Source organism: Balearica regulorum, chromosome 9, assembly GCF_011004875.1.
Source record: "Balearica regulorum gibbericeps isolate bBalReg1 chromosome 9, bBalReg1.pri, whole genome shotgun sequence".
Taxonomy (NCBI): Eukaryota; Metazoa; Chordata; class Aves; order Gruiformes; family Gruidae; genus Balearica; species Balearica regulorum.
In genome coordinates this window covers 22,824,579-22,837,751 of record NC_046192.1, presented here as the reverse complement: position 1 = coordinate 22,837,751, position 13,173 = coordinate 22,824,579, and the positions used below count along the sequence as shown (strand labels likewise).

General features: G+C 41.7%; 1 protein-coding gene across 1 annotated transcript in view; it reads right to left on the bottom strand.

The window, feature by feature from the left end:
* Positions 1 to 13,173, bottom strand: part of SPATA16 (spermatogenesis associated 16) — a 79,462-nt gene that overhangs the window by 32,548 nt on the left and 33,741 nt on the right. Inside the window, exon 4 of the mRNA XM_075761542.1 lies at positions 9,731 to 9,815. Coding sequence (XP_075617657.1) covers positions 9,731 to 9,815 — 85 coding nt within the window. The remainder of the gene's footprint in view (positions 1 to 9,730; positions 9,816 to 13,173) is intronic.

Genomic DNA, 13,173 nt, shown 5'->3' with positions numbered 1-13,173 from the left:
TCATGAAACAGAAGCATTCACAAGGTTTGAAGGATGAACATGGCTAGCATGACAATTAAAAAGCCAAAAGATATTCCTAAACAACAAACTTTGTTTTGATCAAGGGTTTAAACATACATTTGACCCAACACCACATACTCTTCTTCTCTGAGCACCTTGGCTCTGCAATATCCTTACATTCTACTGTATCTAGTAATGTTACGTTTCACACACCTTTCAATAAAACTTAAACTTTAGCCTAAACAATCTTATATTGTCCCTTCAACACTCACTAAAATTCTGTTACGAGCTCAGGTGAATAGGTAGATGCACATGAAACAAAGTTTTCCCATGCCAACTTTTGATGGCAAATGATATAACTACTTCAATATTTTTATGAAGCTCTTGCCATTTTGCCTGCTTAGAGCAGACATAGAAGAAGAAAAATGGCACTGTAGCAGCAAATTCCTCTTAAAAGTGACAGTAGCTTTCCCTGCTACAGACCCTAACCTTAATCCTCTTTAACTACAGAAAGGTTTAATTTGGAAAATCCAATTATCTTGACATCTAGAATTAGCCAAAAATTTAGATATCTTTCTAGTGCCTTATCTTGCAGCTGCAGTGCACACTCAGCCGCTGTCTCATTTACAGTACAGCAGGAATTGATGCTTTTATTGATGATTTTTATTAATGCAATGATATCAGTCAGGGTAAAGCCATTAGCCTCTTCTATGAACTGCTTCCACTCTTGGGCTGGTAGTTAGAATTATGGGTGCACTGCAGTGCAACCTATGTGCTTTTCTCTATATCTTTCCAACCATAAAGAAGTATCTGGCAGCCCTGCCACTAAGTCTGTTGCTGTTGTGATATGAATATCTTCTCACCAACATGATCTTCTTACATATTTTTTTTTTCCTGCAGGAAAAATAAGCAGACAGAATGCCAGAGCATATCCTTTTCTCAATATGTTTATGGTATGAATATTTTTATGTATTATACAATAGATGAGAACTTTCTGCTTATCTGCCATGTAATGCCTCCCCATTAATGTAGGTCACATCAAATATCAGCTTATTTAGGTTCTTAAGTTATTAACGTATTTAAGTCTCTGCGAGTTATTTTGTGTGCAGTCTATTTTGAAAGCGGATTTGCAGAGTGCCACAGCGATAGATCCGTGTATTCTGCTGACTTCTGAAAGGCAGAGGCAGAGGTATTGCAGATGGGTTACCTTAGGCTTCAAGATCTGTTTGATTCTCCAATAAGTATCTCTTTATGTTTGGGGAGAAAAGAAATCCATGCTTTATATCCTTCCAATGAGATCACTATTCATTAAAGAAAAAGCCCGGAATACACAGAGTACAGAAAAGGCTAGAGGCTGCTCTTGAAACTCTCTGTTCGTGATGCCAGCAGGTGGGAAAGCAGGGATTGAGCAGGAATGTGGGAATACAACTCTAGTTTGGGGAAGCTCTCTGCCTACAAGCCCGTTCTCTGGTCTCACACACTCACGTGCATGGAGAGTGCCACAGGAGTCCTCAGCTCTTGTATCACTTGCCACCAACTGAGAATCTTACGGTTTAATGCCAGCACGGGGGTAAACGTGAAGGATTTCCGTGTTTCTTTGCTATGGTGGAGAAACTCTGAGACCAATGAAACAGAGGCTATATTTGCTTTGTGAGGCTGATTCAGAGCCCTGACAAGGTGAGCCCTTGTTACTGCTCAAATTATGGTTTGTTGCCATCGGTAGCTACCGTGCACATCGGTACCAGGCGGGAGCTCTAGCTCCAAGCGTCCCTGTGGAGGTGGCTCCTGGCCTGGGCCACCTACCCCTGCCCCAGCTGGGACCTCATGACTCCCCGAGATGCTGCGGTGCTCCAGCGGAGCGAGCCGAGCTCCCGTGGACAGTCCGCGTGACTGACGTGCCGTGCCGGCAGGCTCTCGGCCGCACAGCTAGCTGTGGTGCAGACACGCTTCCGTGGCATGGTGACAGAGGCAGATATAAATCTGCAACGAGGCAGTGGCGTAGTGGATGCAAACATCAAAGAACCGCCCCCGCGAATGGGCCAATTATCCTCTACATGAAGCTATTGGCCAAAACCACAGCTTTTAACCAGTTTTGTTAATATTTCCCCTTTCTTAAGGGTAAGAGAGTTTTCATGGTGAGAAATACCCTAATCCCAATGAGGCAATTCACTGTGACTTCTCTGAGCAGCAGGACTGCCCTTCCCGTGCTGGGAGAAGCCTTTCTCCATCACAAGTCCTCAGCAGCTGTCGGGTCAGGTCCGCACGGCTCCCACTCTGTCAGGAATGGGTCACAGTTTAAACAGCAGGGTTGTTTTTTTTTTTGTGAAAAGGGATTATAAACTGCGCTCAGCTGAACAGCTGTGGTAGCCTGGGCTCAGAGAGACATCTTAACTCAGACAGGCAGAGCTAAAGGTTGAGCATCGCTGAGTGCTTTACGTGAATGTAGTCAGACCCACTGGCCAACACCTGGATGCTGCATCCATCTGGTGATTCAGGCAAGTGCTTGAGACGCAGGGAGTGACCCTGGCAAGGAAATGCTCCTGCGAGAAATGTGGGATACTTGCTGTCGGGGATTTTTAGGGCTTTTAGCCCAAAAAGAGAAAAGAAGGAGAAAAGAAGAAAAGGAAACTAAAACACAGAAACTAACTGAAGGAGATGTCAGTCCTTCCCAGAACTGAGCTGAACATCTTTTGGGAACTTGACTTAAATGTGAAGAGATGAATCAGACAGCCAGCGATGGTGACTGATGTGGTTAGCCTGTAAAATGGACAGTACTGTTCAAAGGGGCAGCAAAAAAATCATGCCTGAGTCATTGCAATAGCAAACTACTTTATGTGGCTGAATGGCGGCTAATTTAGTGGAAGACAAGTTGACTGTATATAGAGATGTTTCTGAAAAGTGACTTTATCTCCTTTTGTGTGATGTCCTCCGTAGTTCTTCAAGAGCAGATGTGCAGATGGAAAGCCACGTAACCAGTAATGATCCTAGCAACAGCACAAACCTCTGGCTGTAGCTTCATCTCCCCGAAGAAAGGAGATGGTATACAAAGAAAGGGAAGACGATAATGAATGTGTAACTTCTTAAGGACCTTTGCAAATCGAGGGAACAATAAGGCCCTGGGAACAGCACAAAATGGCTGGTTTTCTATGCTGATTTCTCAGGTTTCTTTTGTAAATCTTAAAGGTCTGCTTTGCAACCCAGTAAAAGGCAGAATGAATTGAAAATTCTACTTGGGAAATATGCGCATTACTTTTGAGCTGCCCTGTAGGGGTTTTTAAATGGTCTGGAGCTTTGCTGGCCAGGTTGTTCCTGTTGAGCATCTTTGAGGCATGATTTATGGGCCTCTGTTAACAATTAAAACCCTAATTGGGTTCGTGTTTTGCTTCATTTTGGGATTTAAACAGCTACCAACTACAGGAAGGTGTGTGTTGCCTGTTACATTCAGCTAATATTAAATAAATCCATCTTTACTGAAATTAGAGACAATTAATCCATCTGTTTTAATAATTGTGACATTTAAACTAATAACTTCTCTTAGCATGATTCAAGCAACAGTTATTCTACCATGAAAGATCTGGTACTAGAAGAATAGAAGTAGGTAGAAAATATGTGGAGGTAGATATTATTAAAGAAGAAAGAATACAAGAAAAATGTTAAATTCTTTGGTTTTGTACATGCGGAATTGTTTCTGGAATGGAAATACCAGCAATAACAACAGCAATAAAAAGCTCCCAAATCAGTATCAACATGATAGAAACTCTCTGTTATGTTATTTTCCTTCTCAATCCAGTTTTCAATTACTCCATTTTTTTACTAGTGTACCTGAGAGCAGAATGAAGCTGATTTTTGCAGCCGGGAGTTATGTCTTACAAATAGCGTATTCCAAACCCAGACTGGTGTGAATCCCTGCATTGGCATACATAGGAAGAGGCCCATTCTGCTCTGAAAAAACGTTAATAATTTTAATTTTAACAAGTTGCTTCAGCCGTGATGCAATGAGAACGTAGGAAACCCACAAACTTGTGAGAAGCTGCGCTCAGATCATCTGGATACCAGTGCGGTGTCTTAAGAACGAACTGGTCTTCCTGTTTATGGGCCAAATTCTTTTTGTTCTTCTAATGTGCACGATGAAGAAAATAATTACATCCCAATTTTCCACCAGAAAATGAAAAGTTCAGTGCTTCAGGGCAAGTGTTGTCCTTCAAAATGGCCATAGGTGCAGAAAATGGAGGATTACCTATCAGTTTTTATGAAGAGGGATAAGAGAAATGTTCTTTCTTTTCTGACAGGAGAAAATTCAAAAATTAATACTTAAAGCAGCAACAAGCTCCATAGACCTCTGAGACAATGTAGACTTACACACATTAGGCACTTAGGTCTCGCTGTACACACACAGTCATTGACCTCAATGGGATTTTCCCCAGATTTGATTAAAAAAAGGACTTCTCTGCAGTAAAGTGTGGCACAGCACGATCTGCTAAAATAGCCTCCAGAATTAATGAGAAATACATTTTCTCAGTGATACGATGTCCATTCTGCCCAGAGAGGCTTTCTGTCAGCTCCTATCAGTCATTCCATTAGGAGAATTGCAAAACATCCCTGCCGTTGCCAGCTTGGAAACCTCATGCTCCATAGCAGGACACGGGTGAAGCCTGAGCACGCAGGACTGCTGATGGGCATCATCACCGGCTGAGACTGCGGAGGAGGTTTTGGCTACCAAGAGCTTTTTCCTTTTAACTTTCTTGCCTTGGATCATCACCCCATAAGGTGTGAGATAGAGCTGAGCTCCAAAGGAGTTGACAGCGTTCATCACCGAACCGTAGGTGTTCAGCCACCTTGCAGGGCTGGGTTATCATTTGCTTTATTGTGCGATGTGTGTATTTGAAATGGAAGCACCTGATGTTCATAACAGCAACAAGAGAGCAAAACAAATGTCTGAATACTGAAACTTCCATGTCAGCCAACACATGTGCTACTGGAAACTTTCTCTGTGATGCTGAGTTTGGTTGACAGAAATAGTCAGAAACACAAGTTCGTGAGCTGTGTGTGCAGCAATCACAGAGCCAGTATTTTCAACGTGCTAAGAGCATCTCTGTGATGGCTGCAATCTTGGCCAAAACATTGGGGTTGAACTGGAACCAAAGCTAAAAGCCCAGTTTACTCCAGTGCAAATGAAAGGTCTCCGTTTGAGCTGTAGTAAATACACATTGGCTACGTTATGGCATTAAGGCTTTTAGTACAGATGGTTATGGAAGCACACAGATACAAACCTACAAGCTTTGAAATGCCGTCCCGGGGTTCTGCCGGTGTCTGCAATGCATGTGTTGCTGGTGCGATGGCACTTAGCATGAGACTCTGGCTAGACGGGATTGACTTTGGAGATAAGTGTTTAACGGATGCTAGAGCCGAACCTTCAGTATAAAATAGGCCACATGGTTTTCACAATGGAATAATAAAAGCAATTAAATTTATAGCGTGCTAGTGAGTTAAGCCTGAGATGTTTATAAACTAGGTAAGAAAGGCACTTTATACTAAGATGTCTGTGCCAGATAGTGGTGAAATCGGGCTGTGACTTTGAGATATTTGCAAAGTTCATGTTCAACAACGTCAGTCATTTTTGACGTTGTAGTATGGGTGTGATATATTTTTACTCATGGAACAAAACATCCAGCTTATATCGCACAGTGGAAATGGTTGACAAAGGTGTGAGTAAAACTGGACAGTTTGGAGAGGGACTCTTCTATGGGATGAAATATTTCAAGCCTATTGTTTGTTTTGCTGTTAGCAGCTGAGAAATTGCATTGCTGACAATAAATGCTAGGGAGCTTACCTGACTGTAGTAATAAGTAAGTAAGTTTAAACTTTTGTCTTGCTGCTACCACTCTAAAGATATCTACCATAATACATTTAATAACTTTCACATTATTATTTATTGTGATGAACTCTAATTAACTTGCCTATATTTAATCTAACAGCCAATACACAAATCATCCAGTGCATATTCTGCAATGAGTTATGAAAAAAAGCCCATCCATTTGATTATATGTTAACTTAGAACGTATATTTTCAATTCATGGAGTAAAATATTTGAACAGAGAAAAAGGCCCAACTTACTGAATAATATTATCCATTGCAAATTACTTTTTCTCTTCTCATCAGCATTATACCTTTATCTCATAGTGGAATGGAAGGTGGGTATTAATATTCAAAACCAACACAGGGCATTAGATACTACATATCACTGTACAGAAGATCCAGAAATAGATGATTTACTTTAAAGGGGATAATCAAAGAAAGCTAATCAAAAAGCTAATCAAAAAGAATATTTAAAGTTGTCTTGATCATGATCCATAGGTATGTGTACAGAGAGAAGACAACAAGTACTAAAGGATGTTTAAGCTTTCAGAGATGAATGCATCATACAAAGTGCTGGGAGTTTGGACTGGACAAGTAAGATCCCAGTTTGTAAACTGGGGGAGAAACAGAGGACAACCATGCAACAAATCATCTTTTAGATGGGCTACGGTAAATATTCTATTATTAAGCTGTTTAAATGGGAATTGGATAACTTTCTCAAACCCAGTCTCTGCTTCACCTCTGTTGGCACCAATGCAGGAAGGTAAGGGTGAAATTCTGCAGTGTTTTTCTGCAGGAAATCAGATAATTCATCACTATGAGCCCATCTGGCCTTAAAAATCTGACAGTGCAAACCTTGCAGTGTGCCTAAGCGGAGGTACACAGTCACATGGAGCAGATGACTGCCAAAGAAAAAAATATGTAAAGGGTAATAATGAGGAGGGGAGCAATTTGAGGATGTTTTAAGAAGAGGTTTGAAGGAAGAGGACTCCTGGCAGTTGATGTCAGGGATAGAGGAAGTTCAAAGGAAAGTATAAAACCAAAACCAAGAGAAGAAAACCAAAGGAGATACAAGATAAAGACTGCTCTGAGCATGAGGAATAGATCAGGAGAGAAAAAACAGTGATTTAGAAGTAGGATAACTAATAAAGAGCTTTGCAGATGTGAATTAAGGGCCTGAATTTTTTGCAGTAAAGACGTCAGCTGAAGGATTCGAGTGGTCTGCACAATGTTTTGAAGCTATGAAAGAAGTAGAAGACAGGCTGTGAGGAGGAAAAGCCTTTTCCAGCAGTTAAAAGAATCATGAAAAGAAGAAACAAAAGTAGGCAATGACACACCAGAAGATTATATACATGACCTACTGATCAAAGCAGAGACTGACATCTCTAATCTAAAAATCTTTCTTCACTAAAGTAAAAAACAAACCGTCCTGTTCACTATCTATTCCCTTCCTCCTCAGAAAATTTTGCTCACGGTTGTGAGCCAACACTAGCGAGTTCTGGGGCAGAGGAGTAGTTTAGCAAGAAACGCGTGCATCAATAGCTGTTGCTTTGGTTACAAAGGCACATGAGCATGTATAGTCGTGACAAGTTATTTTCAGCTTTACACCGTGAAATAGAGAGAATATTAATAAAAAAGATCATGTTACCTCTGCTTGGTCTCTCTGTGGTGGAAAGTCCCAGTGCAGTGTCACATGCTACATCATAGTGCATCATTGTTGCTGTGTGCACTGATGACACTGAAGTCACCCCTGATGCTGAGTGCACAGAACTCATCAGCTCGGGAAGAAAAGGTTGTTGCTGGTGCTGGGATATATCTTCATGAACAGCGTTTCTTAAGTGCTAGCTATTAACTTGAGTGGGAGCGGTACTGGGCACCCAGCTGCCTCTACTGCGTGTGTGTCAGCATATAGATACCGCTGAATCCTTCGCCTAGCCCACGCTAAGGCATACGCACAAAAGGCACAAAATTGCAGAGCAATCTATGTCTCCCAGTGAAAATCAAGCACAGTGGGGGATCAAACAAATGGTTAGATCTCTAGTGACATTTCAAAGCTTCTGCAGACAAAGGTGACAGCAGCTCAGGTTCAGGGAAAGGCAGAGCGGGAGTGGGAATGGGGCACAAACAGCACGGTGGTGCCTCGTGGCCCACGTATGGACTCTGCGTCGGGAAGAGAAATGAGCTGTGAGCTCTGGACGGAAGCAGAGATGAACCAGAGTCCTACCACGCTCAAAATACTTTTGTATGATGGTGATAATATTGTATGATGGCGCTAATATTGTATGATGGCACTAATGGCTGGAAGCGATTTAGTAGCCCCACTTCTGGTCTGGTTCATTCCCACCTTAGCCCAACCACAGCTTCTGATTTAGTCTCTATGAGAAGGCATCGTGATGAATCGTGTCCTTCATGGCAGTTTTTTGGCCCTGTTACATAGCAGGACAATCGGAACCCCCGGGGGGAAAGGACAGCTATGACAGCTCCTCTTTTAAAGGTTTGTTCTTTGAAGCTTCATGTCCATGACATCAAGAAGGGAAAGTCAATGGATACCAGTGTTAAGAGACAAAAAAAGACATTCCATTCGAAGAAATGACCCCTTCATAAAACCTGTTTGTGAACTCAAGATTTTAAACGAGTCTGACCCAGTGGGGAAAAAAATCAAACTGTTCTGTACAGAAGAAATTCTCTGCTGGAAAGCGTATAAGAAAGTTCACAGGCACTGCAAACACTAGCCCAGTGGGTAATTCTCTGAATGAGATGCACTTTGCACTCACAGCAGTACTGAAATTCAGCAGCTCCCAGGACTGAGATTTATTCCATTTTACCAATAAGAATGCAACTAATAATAGTTTTTAAAAGACAAAATTTACCGTGTGAGTGAAGGTAAAAGACCAGATTCTGATCGTTACTACTCTGGCTTATGTCAGATATATTTTGCACCACTTCACATAAAGTACAGATGTCAAAGATGTTCTCACAGAATAAACCCCAAATAAATGAAATCAGAATCAGACTCTGAAATTTTATCGCAAGAGACATCTATTGTTCGTACTATCATTACATTCCTTGCACGGACAAGGAGGACCTGAGGGCCAGGTCCACTCTGGGAGGCAGAAGGGTTTTCCACTGCTTAAGGCCCAAACGCTGTGGTCCCTCTGAAATGCACTTTGGTTGCACTGAAACTGGGGCTGTGAAGGCTGGGCCACCACAGGCAGTGATAAAATCCTGTGGCAATAAGCCTTTCCCAGCAAAGGATCTAGCATCCATTCACCTCCAAGTGCGTGAGAGCTCTCCTCGGAGCAGAAGGGAGTACCCTTAAACTTATATTTGTGTTGATGTGGCTGAACAGCCATCTCAAATAAGTATCACTCAAGAGATGAGTCTCATTGAAGTCAATGGTCTACTCCCCACATAAGTAATCTTAGTAGACCAGGGTCTTACCTAGCCATCCTTCACAGAGCACTTTAGGTTCCTCTGAGACCATTTGTTACAGTCATTTTTTTCTCCCCTTCCAGTTGAAGAGTTTGGAAAGGTGTCAGAGGATTAGTATCATGCAAATTGGGAAAGGAAAGTGTCACTAAGGTAGGAAGACTTCACAAAAAATAGCTTAGGGGACTATGCAGTATCCAGAATTAAATTTTATAGCAGTCCATAAAATTGAAGTATGAGCCAAGGGTTAACAACCTTGAATTTTGCCCTTAAAATTAGTCCAAGAAAATCTACTTCATTATAAATATGGTAGTACTATATAGTGTCCTGTTGATTGATATGCCCAAGAGCTACCTTTGTCGGCAGTCTTTTAAGCAGTAATCCTTCATTTTGGTCTTAATAGTGAGATGGGCACCTCCTTCCTCATTGGGCTATCAATTTTTACCTGCCAATACAGTTTGATGAGCTTGCTTATATGCTGCTCAGTGCCTCCTGTCAGCCAGTACATATAGTCAGCAATCATGGCGCTCCTGATGACAAAAGCAGAATAAATGAGTGTACAGGGAGAGAAGAATGTACATAGCAGTATGTAAAGGAGGTGATATTAAAAGAGTGTAACATGAGGTTTGTATCAAAAGATTACACATAACTCTCAGTCTTTGTCCAACTTTAAGACAAGCATTAGTAAACATTTTTTAGCTAGTTAAACTATCTGCCAGCAAACAACCCTACATTTTCTTTTAATAGCTTTTCCATATCTTAATCTGAGCAAATATTTAATGGCTGCTATACAATATTTTAGTCTGGCTTTTTTTTTTTTTTTTTTGCTTTAAAGTATTTGCAGGTAAAATATCTTACATGTAAGCACATTTCTTCTAGGACAGCATCAACACGTATAACACCCTGTAGCTTGGCAGTCTGAGAATATCACTTGTCTATGGCAAATGCAGATCTAGTTCACCTTTGATTAAACTATATCTTAAAAAAACCCCTAAACCAAAAGTAATCAGCTATCTTGCTACCTAATTGAGTATGCTTTAGTACTCCCACTGTCTGTGACAATCATTGCATTACTCTTTCTAGACTGAGGGATATTAAAAAACTATTGTGCAATGGATATTAATGCAGAGTCTTAACAGACTTGAGAAAATCAGTTTGCTTTTATGGCTGCCTCTCCACGCTGCTCTCCGTTTCCTTTCCTCTAGAGATTCCAAATCCAATTAAATGTGACTAGATGTAATTCCAAATTGTCACTTTAGTCAATTAAACATATAATAATCTTGTGTACCTAATTACTAGCACCAAAAGTTTATTTGTTGATGTAGTGCTATCAATGTGTACTTCTGCATGTTTCCCTTATCATTGCCTATATATTAATTGTGCTTTGACATTACTGTAAATTGAATTTGAAATTTCCCCCTAGTTAAAAGTGTCTCACAAACAGTAATCCCAATCCTGTTGTAATACCCTTTCAGAATGTACTTTCCAAGGCCGTATTATGTTCTTAATGAGATATAACCAAAAATACATGGATTTAACAATAAACATTTCAAAGCAGGCCCAGTATCAGGGGGTAACATATTGTTACAAACAGGAACTAAATCTTCCCTTAGATGTTCTCATACAGCTCCCATTAATTTCACCGGGAGAAAAGCAATTCAGTAGGATCCATGGATTTCTGCATAAGGACTGGATTTAGCCATAAGCTTTATCCAATGCTCATTCAAATCATTGGCAAAAATCCTCTTGACTGCACTAGAACAAAGAGCAGTTTCTAATTGAACATCGTTAGCCCAGCCGGCACAGGACGAACAAAGGATTAAATCCTCATTGCCATGAAAATCGTTGGCAAAACTCTCATTGACTCCAAACGGTGCCGGGGTTTAATCCCAGGAATGACATATGGACCCTATGGATGAAACAGAGAAGGTGAGCAAAGCATCCGACACTGCCTGCTTGACCCAATGCTGGTGATGGTTTTGGGGAGAGACGCTCACAGTGTCCTGAGGTGTAAAAGGGAAATAAGCACACGGCAAAAAATGGGGGAAGACAAATTTGTCATGTTAATCTGTACCTTTGGTCTACTAGAGGTGGTCTACAAAGCTTCCAGCTCTGGTGACAGCGGCAGTAGCTGGTACTCCAGTCCCTAGCAGTGTACGCAAGTGGTGGTGGCCTCCTGCGGCCACCTCATCAGAAAGTAGGGACTTTCAGTCTAGATTTAGAGCAATTCTCAAGCACGAAAGCCTTGTCTATTTTGGAATGAAAGGACATTTGCAAGTGGTCATTTACAATTTGGGTTCCTATAGATATAGTGCCCCCCCAAGTGCTGTCATTTCAAAGATGAAAACCGGTAAATCCTTAACCCCGAGCATCACTCTGTTGCTGCTGCCGCTGCGGGAGCGCTGCCACCGGTTGAACGCGATCGGTCGGGTACATGGACACTGTCAGCCTGCTTTGCCATCCCTACTGCAGGCCAAGTAAGGATCCATCCCACCGGCAGCACTACACGACGTCCAGTTTGTGACCTCCCACTCCTTGGTGGCAGCTACCGCCTTCTTCTCCCAGCGTGGCACTGCTATCAAAGGTGGAGATGTGCGCAGAGCCCCGGACAAATCTGGAATCAGTTCTCAGACAAGTCACTTCATCTTTCTCTCTTTCTCAGCATCAGCTGTAAAATGGGGCCGATCACATTTGGCTGATTTACCTATTTGGTGTGCGAGTCCTCCTGGCACAATCTTTTGCTAATTCTTCGCAGCGTGCTCAGCACAATGTCGCTCTGATCATGGCAGAGGTCTCCAGGCATCGCTGCACTCCTGACAAACGCCTTTCCTCTTTATTCTTCCTTCTTAATTTGTTCTTATTTAAATAATCAGAAGCACACTTACATTTCAAGCATTCGTGTTTAGTTTTTCAACATCTGCTTCTATCCCAGCTAGATTTCTGCCGTGCATTACATCAGGAATGGCAGGGCACATACATACACATAAAACCCCTCTGAGCCTTTCAAGTGCCTCCATCCCAATTTTACTTCTCAGTTCCTCGGCCATCAGGGAACACACACAGGTCAGGACCGATGCTTGCTACTGTGACCTCGGGGCTTATGAGGGACTTAAAAAATTCTGCTTTCAAAAGAAACACGAGCATTAAGGCTCTGTGTGGATGGCCTATGTCCAGCCCCAAATGTGCCCAAGTCAGGGAGTTTTCTTTGAAGGCCTCCAAGGCTCAACTCACAGAACCAAAGTGACACATGCAAGAGGAAACTATGAATTTCCATATGCAGGGATGCAGGTGAAATTATGCTGTCTGAATATGGTTACAGGGCACTGAAAAATATTTAGGGACCTAAACCTTCAGAAACCAAAGGACCAATTGAGATATTCAGGCAGGTTAAAAGCCTGGCTCCCATTGAAATACATGAAGGCATAAAGCCCTGAGTTGGGTTCCTCACTCCCACTGGCCCATAAAAATCCAGGTAACAAAGACTTTCAGTAGGAGACGTTTGAGCGGATGAGCCACTCTAAAGTGAGACTTAAGTAAAATATTATTCAAAGAAATAATATTTATGAAATTATTATTTAAGATCCTCAGCCAGTGACCAAAATCATTAACATCTTTTTCTCTCATTATGTTATCAGCATGACTGATGTATGAAGTGTATCGTATGAGTATATTATATATACTATATGTGACTTAGGATAGTATATACACAACCATATTAGCATTTCAGCAGTATGTAAGGGCCAGAGTCGGTCCTTCTCCCCATCTCCTGCAATCACAGGTCCTAGGGAAATGGGAACTTGTGAAGAACTGGATGGAAGAGGTTTCAGTACAGGTCAATTGGGATCAGCTGTTACATCATGGGGAGATTTTGGACAAGTGATGTTGGTC